The sequence below is a fragment of the Gorilla gorilla genome, chromosome 15 (genome assembly GCF_029281585.2).
Source record: "Gorilla gorilla gorilla isolate KB3781 chromosome 15, NHGRI_mGorGor1-v2.1_pri, whole genome shotgun sequence".
Classification (NCBI taxonomy): domain Eukaryota; kingdom Metazoa; phylum Chordata; class Mammalia; order Primates; family Hominidae; genus Gorilla; species Gorilla gorilla.
In genome coordinates, this window is record NC_073239.2 from 98,150,923 (window position 1) to 98,175,246 (window position 24,324).

A 24,324-nucleotide genomic window follows, 5' to 3' on the forward strand; every position below is an offset into this window, starting at 1 on the left:
TGCTCAGCTGGCTCAGGGGCACACCCACAAGGGGCAGCCTTCGGGACTGCTTTTTAAGTCCGGGATATGGGCTCTTGGCTGCTTGGCTGCCCTGGAGGCATGCCACCAGTAGTGACCTACAGGACTCTTTCTTAAGCTCTTATCGGAGATACAGGCCCATTGGGCAGGTCAGGAGCATGACTGTTGGGGGCAGGGGTGCTGCAGGGCTAGTTCTAGTGTAGCAACTCTGCTGGCCTGGGGCATCTCAGCTCCCATATGTGGGAGGACACACACTGGTTTGGCTAGCTCATGGACAGTTTGCCCTGGGCGAAACTGGCAGACTCTTTCTCTAGCTGGATGTATGGTGGTGGGAATTGGTTTCCCTGCTTTGCAGGACCAGAGTTACAGCTGATCCTGGGCCCACGCTCTGCACAGCTAGGGCTGTGGCATCCAGCTACCCTTGTGGGCTTGGCATAATGAAAATGGAGCCCCAGTGCTGGGGTGGCTGCTGACCCTGGGAGGAGGGTGCACTCCACAGGTGGCTCTGCTGTCAAGATGGGGCTATGCTGCAGCAGCTTCGCTCACAGGGAGTGGGTGGGGGTGGGGAGTGCACACCTTACACTCCTAATCCAAGGCAGTGCAGCTGCATGAATTCCAGGCAGCTCTCCAAATGGGGCTCAGGGCTTGTGAGAACTGTGGGGTTCTCCTGTAGAAAGGACTATAGGTGTTTGTCAAGATAATGAAGGCTGATGGGGATCTGCTTACCTTTTCTCCACAACAGGAAGTCCCTCCTGTCTTCAGGCCAATCCGATTTGGGAAAAGCAGATGGCGCTGTACAGGCCGGGTGCCTCCATGCTGCTCTTCGGACTTCTATCACCACAGATTCATCCCACTCCCCCACTGTACTCCAGTGCTCTCCCTTCGACACTCCAGTCAAAGTGAGCTGTTTATTCATTGCCTTGGGCCTTTCTTGTTGGGCGGGACAAGCAGCAGGTGTCTCTAGTCAGCCATCTTGCTGACATTACTCCTGGCTCCAATTCTTTTTTTTTTTTTTTTTTTTTTGAGATGGAGTCTCGCCTTGTTGCCCAGGCTGGAGTGCAGTGGCGCAATCTCAGCTCACTGCAACTTCTGCTTCCCGGGTTCAAGTGATTCTCCTACCTCAGCCTCCCGAGTAGATGGGATTACAGGTGTCTGCCACCATGCTCGGCTAACTTTTTGTATTTTTTTAGTAGAGATGGGGTTTCACCATGTTGGCCAGGCTGGTCTTGAACTCCTGACCTCAGGTGATCCACCTGCCTCGGCCTCCCAAAGTGCTGGGATTACAAGCGTGAGCCACCACACTCGGCCCTGGCTCCAATTCTTTACCCCTCCCAAAGTGCATAGTCTTTCCTTGTGACTTCATAGTACACTAAATAGGTGGTGTATGTTTTCCTACCTCTTTAATCTGGGTCTGGCCATGTAACTTGATTTGGCCAATAGAATGTGGGAGAAGTGATAGTGCGCCTTTTTTTTTTTGAGATGGAGTTTTGCTCTTTTTGCCCAGACTGGAGTGCAGTGGCACAATCTCAACTCATTGCAACCTCCGCCTCCCGGGTTCAAGCAATTCTCCTACCTAAGCCTCCCAAGTAGCTGGGATTCAGGCATGTGCCACCATGCCTGGCTAATTTTTTGTATTTTTAGTAGAGATGGGGTTTCACCATGTCGGTCAGCTGGTCTCAAACTCCAGTCCTCTGGTGATCCACCTGCCTCAGCTTCCCAAAGTGCTGAGATTACAGGTGTGAGCCACCACACCTGGCCAGATAGTGTGCCATTTTTAAGCGTAGGCCTCAAAAGCTTTATGTGTTTCCACTGTCATTCTTCCCCATGAAAGTGACATATTCAGGCAAGCCTGCTGGTTCCTAGAGGAGGATGAGAGACACATAAAGCAGATCTGTCCTAGCTTAGATGCCCCAGCCACACGTGGCCTGGAGCAGAGCTGCCTGCCAACACTTAGACACCAGAGTGAGCCCAGCCTAGGTCAGCCAACCTCTAATAGACTCACGGATGTGTGAGCTATAGTAGAGAAATAACTGTTTTGTAAGCTACTGAGATTTGGGGTGGTTTGTTACACAGAAATAGCTAACTGATATAAAATATAAGGCATCAAACATAGAACATGGCATATGGTCATTACCCAATTGATATTAGTGTTCCAGTTATTATGGTTATATCACAAATTACCCCCAAAATTATTGGCCTGAAACAACCAGTTATTAAGCTCACAGATTATGTGGATTGGCAATTTGGATAGGGCACAGAGGGAATGGCTTGTCTCGGTTCTTTGGTATCTGGTGCCTCAGCTGGAAGACATTGAGTCTGAGGGCCGAATCATCTGCAGGTTCATGTACTTACGTGTTTTGGTTGATTCTGGCTGTTGGCTGAGACTTTCACTGGGACTGTCAACTGGAACACCTACATGTAGCCTCTCCTTGTGGCCTGGGCTCCCTTACACATGGTGGCTGAGTTCCAAAGGTGAATGTCCTAAGAGAGAGCCAGGCAGAAGCTATATCCTTTATGACCTAGACTTGGAAGTCTCATAGCATCACTTCCACTATACTTTCTCAGTTGAAACAGACATAAACCAGTCATAACCCAGATTAAAGAGATGGGAAAGAGACCCCACCATTTGATGGCGGATAGAAGAAATAACATGTGAAACTGAAAATATTGCTGTTCATTGCATTCATTTTGGGAGAACACAGTCTGCCATAGTTAGGCACTTTTATTATTTCTACTATCCTTGTCAAACAGATATACTGATTTTCTCTAAATCCACCACTTACACTTAATTCTGCCTCCTTTACTTACATCATAGTGTTCTCTCTACTTGGAATGTACTTCCTTCCTTCACCCTGCCTTGCTCTGCCTTTTGAAGTGGTACCCTTTCCTTTAAGAGCTAGCTGAAAGCACAGCCTTTCTCTCAGTCTTTCCCCTGGTTCTAAGAGGTAATTTGATTTCTCCCTGCATTTCCAAAATCCATAATTTTAGCACCATTTATTTAGCACTTGTTATCTACACCTTGCATTATACATTATCTTCTTCTCTTTTTTTTTTTTTTTTTTTGAGATGGAGTTTCGCTCTGTTGCTCAGGCGGAGTGCACTGGTGCGATCTCGGCTCACCGCAACCTCCGCCTCCCAGGTTCAAGCAATTCTCCCTGCCTCAACCACCTGAGTAGCTGGGATTACAGGCGCCCGCCACTACGCCTGGCTAATTTTTGTATTTTTAGTAGAGATGGGGTTTTGCCATGTTGGCCAGGCTGGTCTTGAACTCCTGACTTCAAGTGAGCCGCCTGCCTCGGTCTCCCAAAATTCTGGGATTACAGGCATGAGCCACCACGCCCAGCCTACATTATCTTCTTAAATGTAATTCATTTTGAGGGCAAGAAAGACAATATTTTCAAGTTTTAATGTGTACCGCTTAGTAGTTAGACTCGTTATTTTGCTAATCTTAAGAATTCCCTAGGCCGGGCGCCATGCCTCACGCCTGTAAATGCAGCACTTTGGGAGGCCGAGGTGGGCAGATCACAATGTCAGGAGTTCGAGACCAGCCTGGCCAACATAGTGAAACCCCGTCTCTACTAAAAATTAGCCAAGCGTGGTGGCACGTGCCTGTAGTCCCAGCTACCTGGGAGGCTGAGGCAGGAGAATCGCTTGAACCCAGGAGGCGGAGATTGCAGTGAGCTGAGATCGCGCCACTGCACTCCAGCCTGGGTGACAGAGCGAGACTCCGTCTCAAAAAAAAAGAATACCCTAAACGATTTTTGTTTTTGTTGATGAGGGTAATATTATAGAGTGGTCAAGAATACTGTGGTCTCATGACAAATGCAGCCTTATAAGCAAAGGTGAAATAGTCATTGCTGGAATACGCAAATGTGGCCCAGCCTCCCAAAGTCATTCCTAGGAACATTTCTGTATGTACTTGCTTACAATAGACATATTACATTTTCCTAAAGTTTCAAGATTAAGGATGTGCTCATTCTCCATAGGGCCTTCAGTCATTCCCTCTTCACTGGTTTTGGTTTTCCGTTTGTTGCTCCTCTTTTTTCCCTCTCAAATACTTTATTGTTTCCCACAGGCTTATCTGTTTTCTTACCCTTTATTGATACTGGGATTAAAATGAAATAGTAGAACATTCCATCACTGCCCCATATTTTCTAACATATGGATTCATGTCTCCATAAATTCTATGCATCTAATATTTTCATGCATGTCTTTAAAGAATAGATCTCCACAAGCTCATAATTTGGGTACCAACTATAGAACTGAAGATACCACATACTGTTGTGTAGTTTTCACACTGCATAAAAGGACTGTCTTATAAAGGCAGAGATGAAATCCAGCTTTTCTTTTTTTTTTTTTTTTTTTTTTTTTTGAGACAGGTTCTTGCTCTGTCACCCAGGCTGGAGTGCAGTGGCATGATCTCGGCCCACTACAGCCTCCACTTCCCAGGCTCAAGGGATACTCCCACCTCAGCCTCCTGAGTAGCTAGGACTACAGGCATGTGCCACCATGCCCGGCTAATTTTTGTATGTTTTGTAGAGATGGGGTTTCATTATGTTGCTTAGGCTAGTCTCAAACTCCTAGGCTCAAGCAATCTGTTAACCTTGGCCTCCCAAAGTGCTGAGATTACAGGCATGAGCCACTTGGCCCGGTAAAATCCAGCTCTTGATCTACCTGCAGTATTCTCTATGTTCTGGTGTGGAGCTTTGTCAGCCAGAAAGTGGGGTGCCCTTTTGTAACTCAAACAAAGAGGTCAAGTGTGTTGCTCTTGGCTCTGACGGTAGATTTGCTATCAAAACTGTCTTCTGAATGGGTGCTTCTAGAGGGTTGGGACCATATCTCATTTATCTCTATGCTCTTTCAACCTCATGGGGGGCTTAGAGACATTTATTGAATTACTACTATATTGCTCTGCAATTATTCCTAAAGATGACAGAGTGCTCCGAAGACACTAGTTATAACTGTCACCTGAAATGGAATGGACTCACTCACAACCTTCCTGTAGGTGGCAGAAAACCAGAGATGAGAGCTTAAACAAAGATTAGAAGCAGAGATAAAGACAGTAAGTTCCACCATTATCTTTATGACTGTTGGGCAAATTAACTGACCTTCTGTGCTTCAGTTTTGTTTTGTTTTTTTATATACCTGCAAAATGAGGATATTTGCAGGTATAAAATGTTTAGTAACCCTCCTTTGTAGGGTTATTACAAGGATTAAATGAAGTAATGCACATAAAACACAAAGCAGAGTGCTGGCCATTGCTGCTGTCACTGTTGAGTAATGTAGAGGAAAGCACATTGAGCTAGCAAAGGAACTCACAGGCTAAATGTTAAATATGTAAAATTTATTTGATAAGAGGTTTTGTAGTGGAATGTATGTATTTTGTGCCTTATGTTTAATTAGAAGAAATAAAATGTGTTAAGAGGAGAGACTAGTTAAAAGGAAGGCTCTTGCTCTGTCTTGCTCTGTCACCCAGGCTGGAGTGCAGTGGCATGATCTTGGCCCACTACAACAAGTTACTGTGATGATGAGGATGATGCTTATTGTTCCGAAGGTCAACTTTTGGAGATACTGTCTCCATATCCATCAGGGCACATTAAAAATACTTCTAACCAGAAACAAGTACTTCCAAAAATTTACTGCCAAGATCTAGAGGATACAAAATCCCTGAGGTGGGATTCCAGAGTTAACACTGTTGGGAAGCTGAATTAGCTTTGCCATCATTGAAGCATTAAATGGTTTATAAAGAAAAGGTCTCAGAGCACAGATAACTCAATTCTGGGTTGCAGAGATGAGAAAAGCATTGCCTTCAAAATTCCATCCCTATTTGACCATGTTGCCTTGCCTCAGAGAACATTCCCCAATGGAAGCACTGTCTGCCTGCAAGTAGAAATCCCATTACTTGAATATTTTTGGAAAGGGGTCAAGGATCTTGAGTAGAAATGAGGTCCTTTCATTCATTTAGAAGTAAGTCTTCACCTTTGTGGCGTGTCCTGGGGTTTTGCTCTTTTCTTTGGTTATGCAGCTTTCAATTTTTTAAAAATGTTTTTATTGACAAGTCATAGACTTTCTTGTTAGCTTTTCCGAACTCAATTCTGGGTTGTAGAGATGAGAAAAACATTGCCTTCAAAATTCGATCCCCCATTTGACCATGCTGCCTTGCCACAGAGAACATTCCTCAATGGATGCATCGTCTACCTGAAAGTAGAAATCCCATTACTTGAATATTTGTGGAAAAGGGTCAAGGACCTTGAGTAGAAATGAGGTCCTTTCATTCACTTAGAAGTAAGCGTTGGCCGAGCGTGGTGGCTCACGCCTGTAATCCCAGCATTTTGGGAGGCCAGGTCGGGCAGATCACAAGGTCAAGAGATTGAGACCATCCTGGCCAACATGGTGAAACCCTGTCTCTAATAAAAATACAAAAATTAGCTGGGCATGGCGGCGTGGGCTTGTAGTCCCAGCTACTTGGGAGGCTGAGGAAGGAGAATCACTTGAACCCAGGAGGCGGGAGTTGCAGTGAGCCGAGATCACGCCACTGCACTGCAGCCTGGGTGGCAGAATGAGACTCCATCTCAAAAAAATAAAAGAAGAAGTAGTAAGTGTTCACCTTTGTGGGGTGTCTTGGGGTTTTGCTCTTATTTTTCTTTGGTTATGCAGCTTTTAATTTTTTTAATGTTTTTATTGACAGATCATAGACTTTCTTGTTAGCTTTTCCTAAACTGAGCAGCAGACTGACGTCTTGGGTACTCATCAAGTTCATAATTTAAAAATCTTAAGAAAGGATATATTGGTATAGAACTTTTTATTTGGTATTTTGGTAGCAAAATAGCAACTTTTTAAGAAAAACATTAGGGTTTTTGATAGGCTACTTATAGGATAAACATGACCAGGTTCCACATTTCTAAATCATTGATTCTTTTTCCTTTGTTCCACCATTCAGTCTGGTCGCTAAGTGCTTGCATTCTTCCTTTGCGCGGAACCTTTCTTTTTCATTGCAGTTGTCATTCCCTTATTAGAAGTTGTGATATTGTAAAATAAATATTGGGCCTTCTTCCTGTTTCCTGACGTACAGCTTCTAAAACCCTTAGAATCTATGGACTGATAAGGGTATCTTTTAGGTGCTAATGATACGACTGGTGGCTGGGGGCCCCTAGATAGCTTCAAGGTGGGGTCTGGTTACTGGAAAGACTGAGGCAGGATTAGAGGGTTGAGACTCTCAGCCTCATACCCCGATCTCAGAGGGAGGGAAGAGGGGCTGAAGGTTGAGTTGATCACCAAAGGCCAACGATTTAATCAATCATGCCTGCATGATGAAACTCCCATAAAAACCTAAAAGGACTGGAGTCAGAGAGCTTCTAGGTAGCTGAACATATGGAGGTTTCTGTAGGGGCATGGACGCTCTGCCCTCCTTCTCCCACACTTTGCCCCATACATCTCTTCCATCTGGTTATTTATCTGTATCCTTTGTAATATTCTTTATAAAACATGAGAAAGCAGTGTTTTTCTGGGTTCTGTGAGCTGCTCTAGGAAATTAACTGAAACCCAGCAAGAAGTACTAAAAACCACCATTTATAACCAGTTAGTCAGAAACAAGTACAGGCCACAATCCATGGCATCTGAAGTGGAGGGCAATGTTGGGGACTAAGCCCCTCAACCCGTGAGATCTGATGCTATCTCCAGGTAGATAGTGTCAGAATTGCCTGTTCACTCCAGGTGGATCGTGAACTGGAGGACACCTGGCTGCTGTCCACTGGAGAATCTGTTGCAGAATCCACTGCAGAATTGCTTGATTTCTGGCGAAAAACTCCCACACACCTGGTGCCAGAAGTGCTGAGTGACTGTGTGAGAGAAGAGAACAAGAAAAATATGTCTTGTGTTGTTTTTTTCTATTTCTAGAGTTGGTGTCAGAACTGTTGCATTGAGGAACCGAGTAAGAATGGGGAAAAGTACTTTGGTGTTTTTCCTATTTCTCCTCACAGAAGTGTACTGAGTAAAAGGGGATAGATTTTTTACTGCCAGCAAATTAGAAGGTAACATGCTTGCAGCACTCCTGACAGCACTAATCTTGGAGCTGCAAAGAGAAAGAAAAGCAACAGCAGGGAGAAGACTTTCCAGACTGCAGATCCCCAGTAATGGAAGCAGGGGATTGACTTCAAGTGATTACAAGAAAGTTTTATTAGAATGCAAAATTAAATTTCAGTCATTTTTAATTGCACATTGATTTGTGTTTGCTGATTCATTTTATTTTTGGTGTACTTTGCCACACACGGAGAAAGCCAATTCTCTTAATTAACTATTGCTTTTTTAATCAGGAGGACAAATCTAATAAATACAAAACATTAAAAAGCAGCACACAAGTATTAAAGGCAACCAATGAGATATGCAATAGGAATGTGGGCAAAAAGCAATCGACCTGGGCAGATAGAATTGGGGACTGTTTCAGATCTCTAAGATATGTCCCTTTCTCTGCCGCTGCCACCAGGTTAGTCTAGGCTCTCAGGACTTCATGCCTGTTAGTGAAGAAGAGAAGAGACAAGAGAGAGGGTAAAGGAACGGGGAGGAAAAGAGGGAAGAGAAGGTTGTGACCCATTGGGTTTGCTCTCTATAGGTGGAGAATAGATTGTATCCTGTTCCTGTCCATTGACCTAGACTGTGGCAGGGCAGGAAACTATAGGTATTTGGACCTTAATGCTTTCTGAAAATTTTGTAACTTTTGAGACTGCTAAGAAAATTGTGAGTTTTTGTTAGCTCTTTTTTGGAGATTTAAGGCAGATTTCTCTTCTGTCTGTAAAAATTCTTCAATGGGTCCATGACAGGATAAGATAGAATGAACTAAAAATTACTTTGCCTAATAAAGGTGGCGTATAATGGAGACTCATTTTACCTCCCATCAAGTTATTCTGTCTGCCATTCCACTCAGTGGGTCTGTGAAGGATGATGTCAAGTCAGAAACAGTCAATTCACATTGGTAAAACTCAGAATAATTGTGTGACTCATTTTACTCACTTCCCCACACTAACCAAGAACTGAACACATCGTTCAGGTGGCTGGGATTTACTTGGTGATCACTCTGTCAATATCAAGGAAGAAACTGAAAAATTAATTGAGGGCCATAGAACAATAAGGTTTGGCTCTTGTGTCCCCATTCAAATCTCATGTTGAATTATAATCTTGAGTGTTGGAGGAGGGGTCTGGTGGGAGGTGATTGGATTATGGCAGGGGGATTTTCCCCTTGCTATTCTCATGATAATGAGTGAGGTCTCACAAGATCTGCTTGTTTAAAAGTGTGTAGCACTTCCTGCTTAGTGCTCTCTCCTGCTCTACCATGCTAAGACAGGCTTGCTTCCTCTTTGCCTTCTGCCATCCATGATTGTAAGATTGTACATTTCCTGAGGCCTCCCAGCCATGCTTCCATACAGTCTGCTGAACTGTGAGTCAATTAAACCTTTTTTCTTTATAAACTACCCAGTCTCAGGTGGTTCTGTTTTTTGAGACGGAGTCTCACTCTCACCCAGGCTGGAGTGCAGTGGCATGGTCTTGGCTCACTGCAATCTCTGCCTCCTGGGTTCAAGTGATTCTTGTGCCTCAGCCTCCTGAGTAGCTGGGATTACAGGCACGTGCCACCACACCCAGCTAGTTTTTATATTTTTAGTAGACATGGGTTGGCCAGGCTGGTCTTGAACTCCTGGCCTCAAGCAATCTGCCCACCCCCGCCTCCCAAAGTACTGGGATTATAGGCATGAGCCACTGTGCCTGACCTCAGGTAGTTCTTTATAGCCTTGTGAGAACGTACTAAAAAATAGAGCAACTTTCATTAAGGAAGACTCCATTAGTCTACTTTATGGGCAATTTATATTATTTTCAATAGTGTTGACTTTAGAATTTAATCCCCATTAAAGATGAGATTTTCAGAAGAGTTTTCAGTTTTCCTCTGGCAGTTAAAGAGACAATGGTCTGGAACTTGAGGAGTCAGCCCATTTACTCAGGCTAGGGCCAAAGGAGAAAGATGTTTGAAAGGGATTTTCTCCTAAGGTATGGTCAATGAACTTTAGGAGGAGGAATGGGGCTGGGCATGGTGGCTTGCGTCTGTAGTCCCAGTACTTTGGGAGGCCAAGGTGGGAGGACTGCTTGAGCCCAGGAGTTTGAGACCAGCCTGGGCCACATAGTAAGATCCCCATCTCTACCATAATAAAAGTTAAAATTAGCCAGGTGTCACCTGTAGTCCCGTCTACTTGGGAGCCTGAGGTGGCAGGGTTACTTGAGCCCAGGAGGTCAAGGCCGAAGTGAGCTGTGATCATGCCACTTCACTGCATCCTGGGTGATAGAGCGAGACTCTGTCTTGAAAAAATTTTTAGAAGTAGAAGAAAGAATAATGTCTGATATTCAGTTTAAAAAAAAAAAACTTCAACAGTCTTTTATTACCAAACTAGCACAGGATTAACTCTAACCCAGCTAACAGCAAAACAGCATCAGTAACAAGATCAAGGATGGAGGTGCAGGAACAATAAAGACTGTCTCCTAAAAAACGAATTGGAGGCCAGGGGCAGTGGCTCACGCCTGTAATCCCAGCATTCTGGGAGGCCGAGGTGGGTGGATCACCTGAGGTCAGGAGTTCGAGACCAGCCTGGCCAACATGGTGAAACCCTGTCTCTACTAAAAACACAAAAATTAGCCGGGCATTGTAGTGCACACCTGTAATCCCAGCTACTTGGGAGGCTGAGGCAGGAGAATCGCTTGAACCCGGGAGGCAGAGGTTGCAGTGAGCCGAGATCGCGCTACTGCACTCCAGCCTGGGCAACAGAAAGAGACTCTGTCTCAAAAAAAAATAAAATAAGATAGAAAACGAATTGCGAAAATATATACATATTTGCATAAGTATTTTTTAAAAAACCTAAAACTTTTCAGTCTTGCCGAAAAAATATCGCAAAGTAATTGCAGTCCACAAAAAAACAGCATTTGGCAGTTCGTGCTGCCTTAAAAACCCCAACTCAAGATCTAGGAGAAGCTCACCCCCGCATTTAAGAAAAATGCCTTTTCTCTTCTTCCTTGTTCAAATTCCACTGCTTATTCCATAAAACAACCGAAGAATAACAAGACCCAGGTCACTTTTCTCAGCCCCTGTCTATCTGTTAAGGCTCATACCACGGACTATTTCTTAGGAAACTTCACCTCCCCTACAATCAGGAAATTGAGCCCTGATTTCTGGGCTAGATTTCTGGAAACCAGCAGAACATCCTCATGCTTCCTTTATGGAGGGGCCTGAGGGCTCCTTAAATGATCAAGGGGGCAGTGTGCCTGGCTGGGACTGGAATGCCAGCCAGCCTGGGAAAAGGGTTCTTTCTTTTTTTTTTTTTTTTTTTGAGACGGAGTCTCTCTCTGTCCCCCAGGCTGGAGTGCAGTGGCACAATCTTGGCTCACTGCAAGCTCTGCCTCTCAGGTTCACGCCATTCTCCTGCCTCAGCCTCCCGAGTAGGTGGGACTACAGGCGCCCACCACCACGACGGGCTAATGTTTTGTTTTTTTTTTTTTTTTTAGTAGAGACGGGTTTTCACCGTATTAGCCAGGATGATCTCGATCTCCTGACCTCGTGATCTGCCTGCCTCGGCCTCTCAAAGTGCTGGGATTACAGGCATGCGCCACCACGCCCGGCATTGAAAAGGGTTCCTTTCTAAGCAAAAACACCTGAACACCTTGTAACTGGAAGTCTAACCAGGCAAAACCTAGTAGCAGGAGGTACAATACTAGGGCTGTACCAAAAAGTGCAATCTCCCCCCTTAAACATAAAAATAAAGGTGGTGAAGAGAGCCAAGTGAATATTTGACCTCACCTGTCTTCTGAGAAGTTTGCATATTTTGGGCTGAAGCCATGTTGCAGAGAAAGACATTTGGTCACGGAGTAGCCTTTGCTGTATCTGGCTGGATAAAGCTGCCATTCCTGGGCAGCCTGCTTCGTGGCTGTTTTAATGAAAGCTTTGCCCCCTTACACAAAGTACTTAAGAATTAATTCAGAAATTTTCAATTCGACTTCATAAATGACAAATACTTTAACAGCAGCTTCTCAAAAACCACCAATGGAGACAGACCACCCCTCAGTTGAGGATCACAGCTCCTTCTAGTCTGTGAGCTTCTGGCTGGACTTCTGCAGCAGCTCATTGGTCTTGGAATAAGTGTCTACATCCAAAGAACTCTCTATACACCAACAACCAGAAGAGATGAGCCACCTGCAGTACACACTGCCACCTCCTATCAGTGGCACTGCCCTCCTTCTAACAGCCCAGAGCAAGAAGACAAGGCCATTCAGTTCGGATTTAGCCAGGACACAACTGCACTGGCAAATGCTCCCAGCCTCTCTCAGGAGAACTGGCTTGATGGATCTGCACAGCGAAGACGGTGAATAGAACACCTTGTTTGGCCCACCCAGATAAATCTCCATGGCCAGGATGATCAAAACCATCTGTCTGTAGGCAGCTCTTCATACATGTTTTCCAAACTAGGCAGAGATCGCACAGGTCTTTGGACACTAAAGCAGCTTCGTGAACTTGATAGGGTCTGTGATATGGATCCTGTCCCAGGATGACAACCTCCACACCTCCTATGTCACACATCTGGGTCCAGGTGAAGACTTGGTGTTGGGGAGGATAAACAGTGTAATGTTTTCTTTCTTCTGCAACAAATCCCGTTCGTTTTATAGAATAGTTTTCCGAACTCTCCATTGAGGTGTTTCTTCCAACTCTCACCAAACACCACAGGTACGCTGTGGGCACGACATCGGCTCACTGCAACCTCCGCCTCCCGGGTTCAAGCGATTCTCCTGCCTCAACCTCCTGAGTAGCTGGGATTACAGGTATGCACCACCACACCCGGCTAATCTTGCATTTTTAGTAGAGATGGGGTTTCACCACATTGGCCAGGATTATCTCGATCTCTTGACCTCGTGATCCACCCACTTCAGCCTCCCAAAGTGCTGGGATTACAGGCATGAGCCACTGGGTCCAGCCAACCTATCTTGAATTGACTAAATTATATCTATGACAAATTTAACTAGGATAATTAAACAGGTCACTTGTTAATTTGTCAGCTTATGATCACTAACCATACAAGCTGGGTGATAGGCCTTATATTAATAAGCATTACTCTTCATATGTCTGACTTCATTAAATTTGGCATAGTGATATTTTGTTCAGAATTTTTTATTAATAATTCATTTTATAGCTCAGAAAAGGATATAATCAGTAGAACAACTAAAAACAAAACCTCACCTCTACAGAGATAGCCAGTGTGTAGACTTTATTACATAGGCACATATTAAAAAAAAAAAACATAAACTGGTTTTACATAAAATTAACCACAATAGTGCAAGAGGTTACACTGAATGAGAACGGATGATGAATGATGGAAAATGTAAGGCTTGGAACAGCTGAATCATTCACTGGATCTTGGGTTCATCCATCCTGACGCACTGAAATTTATTACAGACATTACAAGAATGGAGGGTGAGGAATGGTGCTTCTCTGTCACCGCCTGGCTAAAACACTGATTTTGATTAATCTCTTGAATATGGTAGTTTTCTCCAGGTTCTCTTGTTAAGTAGACGTAAAAGTTAAATGAATGCTGGCTTAAGGTCAGAGGAGTTCATATCCTTCTCTTCCCTCGCCCCTATACTTTAGGACTCTCACACCCAACAGTTTGCTGTTGGGACCTGACTATACATCTGCTTTCCCAGAATGCTCTGGTAGAATACCACTGGGGTTGCTGATCCAAAGCACATGGAGGCGCAACAGTGCTTAAGGCTTCAGTCACGGTGTGGGGCTAGACAGCATCCCCAACTAGAATTGAGGGTTTGATCTGTGGGGGAACACGAGCAAGCAGGAAGAGGATGCTGGAATTCCTTACTCTGTCCAGTTGGAATCAATCCAACACATCTGACTACCACAAGTACAACCAGAAAAGAAACTAAAATTACACACTCAAACATACCATGAAAGAGATGCTATTTTGTAGCCTGTACATAGTTTAAAATTTTTTTTAACTGCAATTTGATGTTACTAAGAGACAATGAGGATGCAAAGGGGACTGTCCCTTTTCTCTCATCTGGTTTTGCCATAACTTACAAATAGTCCCAGGATGTTTACTGAGTGTCCTCCTTCAATTTTCACAATATTTTATACAAAATGACATATATATATATATACACCTCATTGATTATCCTAGCATCCCCAGTACTTGGAGGGTTAGACCTACTTCTGTGTCAGGTAGCACCCAAATCCTAACATCTATTTTGGAGACCTGTCTGTGCCTCTTCACGCTCACACCATTGTTCTGATAGATGATGCCAGTGGAACTTCCAAAGAAGCATTCCACCTGATCTTCACCACCCTCTTTGATCCTCTTTTTAAATCTGTGTGTGGAAGGCAACTGCAATATAGAGGATTTGGAAGGTTGTCTGTTTCTGTTGTCTGGGGAAATGATAAGAAAAAAAAAAAAAAAGAGATGTGAAAAGGAAAAAGATGGACCAGCTGATTTTTCCAATCTTCAAAATTTAAATTTCTTGGTTCTTATAAACATAGGAAGAGTCACTGAAAGGTGGCACCAATGGATATTTTGTAAAATAACCCATAACTTTAGAGCTAGAAAGGACTTGAAAAAACAATTAATCCAACTTCCTAACTTTTTTGTCTCAGGAAACTGAAGCCCAATTGGGAAAACAGCAACTTACTTAACATAGTGATTGTCTCCATGGCTATGTCCTGTAAAGATTCACAGAAACCCCAATTTCCCCTTAATAAATCCATTATGGCATGCCTATGAGTGACTTTAAATAAACAATCCTCAATGTCCTCGTGTCTAGCCTTTCCTCCCTTTAGGGAAGCTGCCTGCTAACACAGCACCTGACCAGAGTAAACATTTGATAAATATTTGTTGAGTTGAATTAATCCTGCCATCTATCCCTTTTTACTATGCAATCTTTATTTTTCCTAGAGCTTCTTACTTTTAACTTTAAGAGATGGCTTCTAGTTCAAGTATTTTGAGGCTTGGTACCCAATGCTGATTTGTCATCTCTCTAGATTTTACTTTTTCATATTGAAATTCTTTTTTTAGTCTGTTCGCTTGTAGCTTTTGTTACATCCAATGATCATTTGCCTCTCTCCAGGCACTACCAAACTCATTACTGTGGATAGTTTCTGCCTTTACAGGCTTAGAATTGACAAACTGAGAGACACATTTTTTTTTCAATTCTCAAAACAACTAGACTCTTTCCAGCAGATTTGCTAAGGCACACTAGAAGAAATGTAAAAATCTCACATTCTTGTTCTAGTTAATACATGGGAGAATATTACTAATACATACATTTGTTTTCTACATTTGTGGTTGCCTTATACATCTCCTTCACGTTTAATGCCTTAAACACATAAATATGAGTCATGATATCTAAAGCCAGTCTCATTTAAACAAGATAAGAAATGGTGGTTTGTGGGGAATTAGCACTTAGACCTTGGTAATGTTTAGAAATCATCTTTAGAAACTTGGTGAGAATGCCCTAATTTTATGTAAAGGGTCGTCATGGTTTGAATGGGACTTGGTAGTAAAGTGTGTGAGACAGTGCATTTACCAAATGATATTTTTTTGTGGATTTAATTTTTTGTTAGTTTTGTTTGAAATTCCTGTTAAACTGCATTCTGGACATGACCTAAGGCTAGCTTGTCCAACCCTTGGCCCATGATGGTTTTGAATGTGGCCCAAGACAAATTCGTAAACTTTCTTAAAACATTATGCTATTTTGGCCAGGCGCGGCGGCTCATGCCTGTTATCCTAGCACTCTGGGAGGCTAAGGCGGGTGGATCACCTGAGCTCAGAAGTTCAAGACCAGCTGGCCAACATAATGAAATCCCATCTCTACTAAAAATACAAAAATTAGTCAGGCGTGGTGGCGCATGCCTGTAGTCCCAGCTACTCGGGAGGTTGAGGCAGGAGAATCACTTGAACCCGGGAGGCGGAGGTTGCAGTGAGCCGATGTCATGCCACTGCACTCTAGCCTGGGTGACAGACTGAGACTCCATCTCAAAAAAAAAAAAAAACAACAAAAAAGAAAATGCTATTTTTTGGCCATGTTTTTAAAGCTCATCAGCTGTTGTTAGTGTATTTTATGTGTGACCCAAGACAATTCTTCTTCCTATGTGGCCCAGGGAAGCCAAAAGATTGGACATCCCTGACTAAGGTCTAGATATGCTGGAATTAACATATAATCCTCATTTTTAGAAGAGTTAAAGTTACCACTCCAACTGGGAGCATTTCTATAAGCAGGCTGGATGGTAGTGCTTCCTACTTAAACCAATTTAATATTCCCAAGGCTTTTAAGAAAAAACTTCAGCTCATTCTGTTTTCCCACCACTAAACTTATGGTGAAATATATATCACCTCTGAAATCATGACTTTATCTCACAAATTTTGACCTTACTATCTCAGGCCTCCATCTTACTGTGGTGACAAAATAAATGCACAGTAACAGTCAGCGGTTAGTGCTGGAAGAACAAAGACCTACTGCATGAAGACTGGTTGTGCACTCTATCAAATGCTTTCTTTTCCTACTGACCATTGAAATGGGCAAGGCTCAGGCTCATGGATCTGTTTGACTTGCAGGAACAAAGCAATCAATCACCGTGACTATGGACAGCATCTATGCTACTATGCTTTGGGGCACAAAAATGTTTTTCAATGTGAATGAGGTACATTGTAGTTCAAATTCAGCAGCATATTAAGTGCCTAAGTGCTGACAGGTTTTATTACTTGACTCTGGAGGCAGGAGTAAAAGGAAAGCAAAATTATTTAAGTCCTTCAGGAAATAAAAGCATGCTTGCTGGCTTTATTATGAGTATTTGATGATAAGTAAGGGTTAAGTAGCCTTCGAGTCTCAGGGTCAGTATTCTTTCAGCAAACATTTATTGAATACATACTCATTTTCCTTTATTTCATGAGTATATGTTTGCCCTACCGGCAAGCATTTAAGGTGGCTGAACCCTATTATATTCCAAGCTTTGTGCTAGGTGTTGGAAACACAAAAAATTATATACAGTCCTTGCCTTCATGGATCCCATTTCTCAGAAACATAAGTTTCTAGGGAAATAAACTCTTACTCCCAGCCACTGGATTTGAATAGAAATCAGTCTCATTTCAAATAAAAAATATTTTAAATCAAACAATGTTCTCAAGGATTATGAACCCTGCCAATAATGCAGGAAGGCACAGTAAGGGAAGAGCCAAATAGAAAAAATAAAACTGTCCAGATAATATTTAATATGAATGAAATGCAAACTTTTGATAAGGAATAACTAGTACTATGTCTGCAAGAGCAGGCAAGGGGGATCATCTAATGGTCTCCCCACAAAGTGCCTCACATTGTCTTATCTGACATGTCATGAGTACATTTCTTATCTTTTTGCTGTAAAGTCAAAAAAGCAGGCCCTAGACTCAAAAGAAAGCACAGCTCTTGATACCACGTGATATCTAATTTATGTTCTAAGAGTAATACTATGTACTGGTAAAATGAATTCATTTTTAATATTTTCACATTATTGATAACAAAGATTATTTGTGACCACAAAAAATAAAAATAAAAAGTCCAGGTCCAGGGTGGCAAAAGTAGAATCTGCATATCCACAGGTAATTTGCCCAACTGTTTTCTATGTAGGTTATTACATAGTTAATTTGCCCACTTGTGTTTTCTATAGAAGTTATTTAAAACTAGTAAAACACTCATTACGTCTAAAAATATATAGTATTATTATCCCCAAACCCCTAAATGCTACCCATAATCAGTTTCCTAAAAACAGTAGAGGGAAAACAAATTTGATGAAATTAAGATGTTAGGTTTTTAAAAATTAATAATAATTTGTGGGTCCAGCATGGTGGCTCACGCCTGTAATCCAGAGCTTTGGGAGACTGAGGCAGGCTTATCACCTGAGGTCAGGCATTCGAGACCAGCCTGGCCAACATGGTGAAACCCCATCTCTACTAAAAATACAAAAATTAGTGGTGCATGGTGGCGGGCGCCTGTAATCCCAGCTACTCAGGAGGCTGAGGCAGGAGATTCGGGAGGCAGAGGTTGCGATGAGCCGAGATCACGCCATTGCACTCCAGCCTGGGCGACAAGAGTGAAACTTTGTCTCAGTAATAATAATAATAATAATAATAATAATAATACTCTGTCTCAATAATAATAATAATAATAATTTGTTTGCAGAATATAGATAGCATAGAAGGGATTTTTCCCAACTCTTGGTAAAAAAACAAAAAAGTCTAGGTGCATGTACACAGGAAATGAGAATTTACCATGGGGGGCAGGGAAATAAGCTCCAACAAGCAATCCACATGTTATGCTAGCAGATGAGGCAGAGATCTTGACAGAGTGCTAAGCCTGAGTGACTAAGGAAGGTGCTGGGATGAGCTTCATTTCCCTTGCCAACTCTCCAATCCATTTAGATGTTCTACGAGGAATTAATCTCAAAAACCTTTAGTACAACAGGGGAAGAGATATGCATTGAAATTCCTTGACAAAAACCTCAAAGGAACTCCACTGTATTTCAAAGAGCATGAAAAACCACTTATGAAGAAAAAGACAAATGAAGTTAGAGAGTCTTATTACTATTGAGACTAAACCTATATTTAGAAGGAATCTTGGTAGACATATAGACCAAATCCAATGTAAGATTCCCTTTCACAGCACATGGGATAGGTGGTTATTTTAACCGTTGGGCATTCACAGGAACAGGAAATTTTACTAACTTGAGTCTATTCCTCTTTAGAACAACTCTTATTAGAAAATTCTTCCTTATATTGAAGCAAACATTTGTCACCTGTAAAGTTCCTCTTTGTTCTTATTTTTGCCCTTTGAAGCTACACAGAATAAATCTAATTCCTCTTCCTTTTTATAGCTCAACAGAAATTTCTAGGCAGCTATTGTATCATTCCCTCCTTGTCTGCACTCCCTTTCCAGCTATACCTTCTGTTCCTTCAGGGAAGCTACTCCCTTGTTCTTGCATCATCAGACCCTTTACAACCCCGGTCACCTGCCTGTGGACACAATCAACTGATTAATGTCTCTCTTAAAATATGATACCCATAATTGAACTCAACCCTCCATTTAGATATGGACTAGATGGAGGGTTAATAAAAGCATGTAAGGCTTTTATTAACACCAGCTGAATACATTAGCTTTGTGAATAGCCATGATATATTTCTGATTCAACATTGAACCTCCATTTCTGTAAGGAAATATTTTTCTATAAACTACCGTGAAACCAGGTCTTCCTAACACCGTTCCCATCAACACCACACACATAAACACACACATCCACAAACACACACTCCACTCTGTACTTAGAGGGTTGCATTTTAAAAACCCAGAATACAGGGTTTCTCATTAATGCCTATTCAATCATCCTTTTACTTTCAGTCTTAGTTCAGATATTTCAAAATACTGTAACTATTTCTATATCCCAGTGTCAATACGTATTTAGACTCCAATGATTGTTCATTGAATACATTAATCTTGAATCCATCAGCCAAAAACTGGAGATATTGTTCATTTCTGCATCATCTACAAGTCCAATAAAGTGTGCTTTCTGTCCCCCGACTTGTATTCTTCGTGGGAGAAAACACTAAGATACAAATAAGAAGCAGAGGTGAGTAGGAACAGATGAAGGAAAAGATTAATTGTCCCAGAAACAGATGAAGAAAAAGAAGATGGAGTGAGCGTTCTGACTCTTGGAATCAGAATATAATGTTCCCAACATTAGAAAAATATGGCTTTTCCACGTCTCTACCCTAGAGATGCCTTTTCAATCCAATACAATACTGTGATTATCAAACTCTGAATTTTGAGGGAAAGCTCATTCAAGCTTAATTTTAAAACAGCTTTAAAAGTTATCTTTGCAGCTTAAATTTCCTATAAAGTTGGGTTAAAGGGACATGCAACTGTCTACTGGTCATGAGGTATAAAAAGAACTCCCAAACGCCCCTTACAAATGCCTCAGGTATTATGTATATTTGTTTCAGGAATCAGAAGTGGACTGTATTTTTCAGTGTGAATTTGGGAATTCACTGAGATTGAATCTACCTCTTGAACTGAACATCATCTTATATTTAATGTCTCTTTTCTCCAGAATGAAGAAAACTAAGATTAATTTTGCCTTCCCCTCAACAGCCATTTTGCAGAATGTGGGTCCATTCACAAAATTAAAAAGTCTCCTATTGTGCCTTTTTCCATTGTCTATTGTGACTCAGGATAGCAAATCCTGTGACTGAAACCTTAGAGAGATGGAAAAAGTGTTCCAATCTAAACGATCTAGAGCCAGGAGGGAAATGTCTTGAAAGCTTAACAGTTAAAGAATGGAGACACCTCAAAAAGGTCTAGTAAGACCCAAAGAGGAAATTTGTTTCGCACCTTTTCTGAACCTTTTCTAGACAGAGTGAAAGAGATGGATTCTTAATTAACTTCTCAAGACTGCCTTTCCCAGAAAGTTATGCGAGTGACAGATGAACATCAGAAGGGAATCGTGCTAACACTGATGTGGGAGGTTCTTTTCCTGACTGTAACAGTCACAACAAACCACATACCAGTGCTGTGAGATAAGCAGAGACAAGACAAGGAGGCTTAATTATACAGTAAGCTCCAACAGTCAGGTGAACCTCATGCTTTAGGCATGACCAGAATCAAAGAACCTCTCCAAAAGCCACCATTCTCAGGGTTTCCTGGTAAAATACAAGTAACTGCAAACAGGAAGATCTGGTATACTGTTCCCAACATGGAGTGGCCACAGCAGGTATTGACTGCAACTTCAGCTACTCAGGAAGACACCCTATCATGACTCAGGAAGACACGCTATCATGACTCTGGGATCAGGATTCCTTGCCGCAAGGCTTTGTCACTGCACTCCACACTCCTTGGGATTTTCCATTTCATCTCCTTCAAAGTCCGGCTTCAAACTCTTTTTTTGCTCAATTTCCACCTGCCAAGAATAGAAGTTGGAGATAAAGATCAAAAAGAAGAGAAAAAGCATGCAAATAAATAAGTAAACCAAAACTCCATAGGTACTTTGAGATTTCTTATAATTTTGCTAACATTTTGGGCGTTAGCCACATTGGAGCTACTGGCCCTGAGTATATCATGTCCCTCTCTTTGCACATGTTCTTTAACTGGTCTGTAATTCCCTTTCCCTCATGGTCCACCAGGAAAATTCTTACTCTTTGCCTTGTACATTTGGTCAAAGATCACCCCTTCTGTGAAGCTATTTTTGACTTATTAAGTAGACTTAGGTACTTCTCTCTGTGAATATTTCCACTGCATCTTGCACACCTGTCTGGCTCCACTATACCATGGGCTCCACACGACAGGGGCAGGATCTTGTTCGATATTTTATGCAATAATGTAGGAATACAGTGGGCAATCGACAAAGATTTATCAAATGAATTAATTTCTTTGTAATTGACTGTTTGTACCCCCTCAATACTTGTTTTTTTTTTTTTTTTTGAGACAGGGTCTCATTCTGTTACTCAGACCGGAGTGCACTGGCACAATCTTGGCTCACAGCTCACCGCAACCTCCACTTCCCGGGCTCAAGTGATTCTCCTGCCTCATCCTCCAGAGTAGCTAAGATTACAGGCACGCACCACCACGCCTGGCTAATTTTTGAATTTTTAGTAGGGACAGGGTTTCACCATATTGGCCAGGCTGGTCTTGAATTCCTGACCTCAAATGACCCACCTGCCTTGGCCTCCCAAAGGTCTGGGATTACAGCCATGAGCCATAGCACCCGGCCACCTCCAGTACTTTCTCTCTTTAGAAAACCTCCGAACTGATAAATACTGGAATGTTTACAGTTCTACAATATCTTCTGCAAAATACTGTCGCTGTAATTATCAAGAAATTAATAGATTAATCTTTGAAAGTAATACATCTCAACCGAAATCTTTGATAGCTCAGGCAAGGAATTCTTTGAGCTCAGTGTTCAGGTTGCTCCTCTCAGCACCACTTTGGATATTTATGACGCTTGACCTACAGGGTAATGATTCAACACACAACAGTCAGGTTTGAGGGAGGTGCTATTTTTTTCCTAGCCACAAGATGGAGCGTTTGTTCCTTTTGGTAGTTAAATATTTTAGCCCACACAGCTAAGGAAACATTTAGAGGAACAATAAATCACCATATAAATCCAAGGATATTATTATAAATAGAAAACCACTTTGCAAAATCCTTCTTTAACAAACTCCCTTTCCAATCGTTGGCATTTAATCTCCTATTGAATTTCTAACTCCCCAGGAAAGTATCGCTTTCTATTTATGTCAGAAAACTCCAACTTTTATGATTCCTTCCACAGCCCTGACCCTGTTACTATTATAAACATTTGCTTGGCTTTTGAGTTTTGTCCTGTACCCAGTACCCAGGTCATGTGTGTCCTAACTTTGTTCAGGTCCACTTCATCAACTCTAACTGAAGCATATGCTTTGGGATAGCATTTTCTCCCCTCCATTTCCAAGCTCACTACTCTGTGACATAAATTATATTGCAAATGAATAATAACAACTCCTTTACCCCATTACTCTTTTTCTTTTTTTGAGACACAGTCTCGCTCTGTCACTCAGGCTGGAGTGCAGTGGTGCAATCATGGCTCACTGCAGCTCAACCTCCCAGAGTCAAGTGATCCTCCCACCTCAGTCTCCTGAGTAGCTGGACTACATGCACAGGCCACCATGCCCGGCTAATTTTGTACTTTTTATAGAGATGGGGTTTCGCCATGTTGGCCAGGCTGGTCTTGAACTCCTGAACTCAAGTAATCAGCCCACCTCCACCTCCCAGTGGCTCCCACAGTGTGAGCCACTGTGCCTGGCCCCCATTATTCTTTTTGTTGTCATTGCTCATAATGACAGAAACACATTATATTCTCCTCATTGATGAGCCTCTTTATTTTTTTCCAACCTTTCTCTCATCCACTAGCCAGATTATGCATTTAAATCAGAGCAGACGCACCCACAGCTATGTATGGTGAACTTCCTCTAAGGCAGTAAGAGGTTACCAGGCGAACATAGTAAGCATGGCTAAAAGGAATAAGAGGGGGAGGGTAGTGGGGTGAACAAATGGAGTTGGAAGCATTAGCCAGATGCTTCCCAAGGCTACCTGGTAGCTGTAGTGTGCAGAATAATTGACCCACTTCCTGACGTCAGTCTTGTCTTCTACAGAGATAGATCTCACGCTGGCTTTGGAGGCAGAAGTTGTGGGCATGCTGAACTCGACATTCACGTGATTGGCAAATCTGGAAGGCACTTCCCGGTCAGAGCCGAGTTCAAGGTGGCAAAAGAAACAGTGTGGGTGACCGGAAGCTATGAAAGAAAGACAATCGAGAGATCAGATTATTTGGGGAGAAAGTGGAAGGAGCAGCCAAAGGAGCCACTTCGGTAATAAAGGAGGCCTGTGGGCTCGGCACCCGGCAGCCTTTCAGAGGGTCCAGTGTTGAGCATGAGGATCCGCCCGGCTCAGCAGAATTCACGCTCCTGTGTGCCTCAGCCCCTCGATATAACTCCATCGGATTCTAGCAGCCTGGTATCCTAGCAATAAAACCCAAGGCCTGAGAAACAGGGGCCATCCTGCCTGCTCAAGTGAGAGTGATATGTGAACACAGCCCCAACACTAAGAAATAAGGGGTAAGGATGTGAAGAATGGAACGGAAGGGATCAGCACTTAGCACCTAATAAAATACCAATGACAGCTTCCTGGAGCAAATCATTGCTTTCCTTTGAAGAATGAATTGATTTTCTTAATAGTATTTCATACTTTCAAAATGCTTTTGACATGCTTTTGCGGGTAAATGATATATGTAAATGACAAGGACTTTATAAATAGCACATAGATATTAGGGAAGCATATGGAACACTGGACAAAACACCAACCAGCAGAACACCTGGGTTGGACTTCCAGCTCCCCTACTAAGCAGCAGAGCTCCTGCCCTCAAGTCCTTTATACTCTCCAGGCCTCAATTCCTCCTCTGTAAAGTGGGGAGATTAGGGTACAAGGGATAAAGAGGGAGAAGTACAACAGGGTGGGCTGGTCAACGCCAGGCACAGTCCCTTGCTGCTCCTTAATTCTATACATCTATGGGTAACTCCACTATACTCGTGATGGCAAACTTTGGGTTTGATTTTTACTTGAGAATTGTTACTGAGATTTTTGAGGAAAAAGAGAGCTTACTTCTGTGACTATAACCACTGAAACATCATTGTCATTCATCTGCCATACAGGAAACACTGAAGTACCCTA

The 24,324-nt window shown here is 42.5% G+C and overlaps 1 protein-coding gene across 1 annotated transcript in view; it reads right to left on the reverse strand.

The window, feature by feature from the left end:
• LOC101127591 (stonin-2) overlaps positions 1–24,324 on the reverse strand; it is a 260,143-nt gene that overhangs the window by 72,578 nt on the left and 163,241 nt on the right. The window contains exons 8-11 of the mRNA XM_063698159.1: positions 23,188–23,390; positions 20,943–21,022; positions 19,015–19,085; positions 11,846–11,996 (exon numbers count right to left, since the gene is read on the reverse strand). Of these exons, the coding sequence (XP_063554229.1) occupies positions 11,846–11,996; positions 19,015–19,085; positions 20,943–21,022; positions 23,188–23,390 (505 nt within the window). The remainder of the gene's footprint in view (positions 1–11,845; positions 11,997–19,014; positions 19,086–20,942; positions 21,023–23,187; positions 23,391–24,324) is intronic.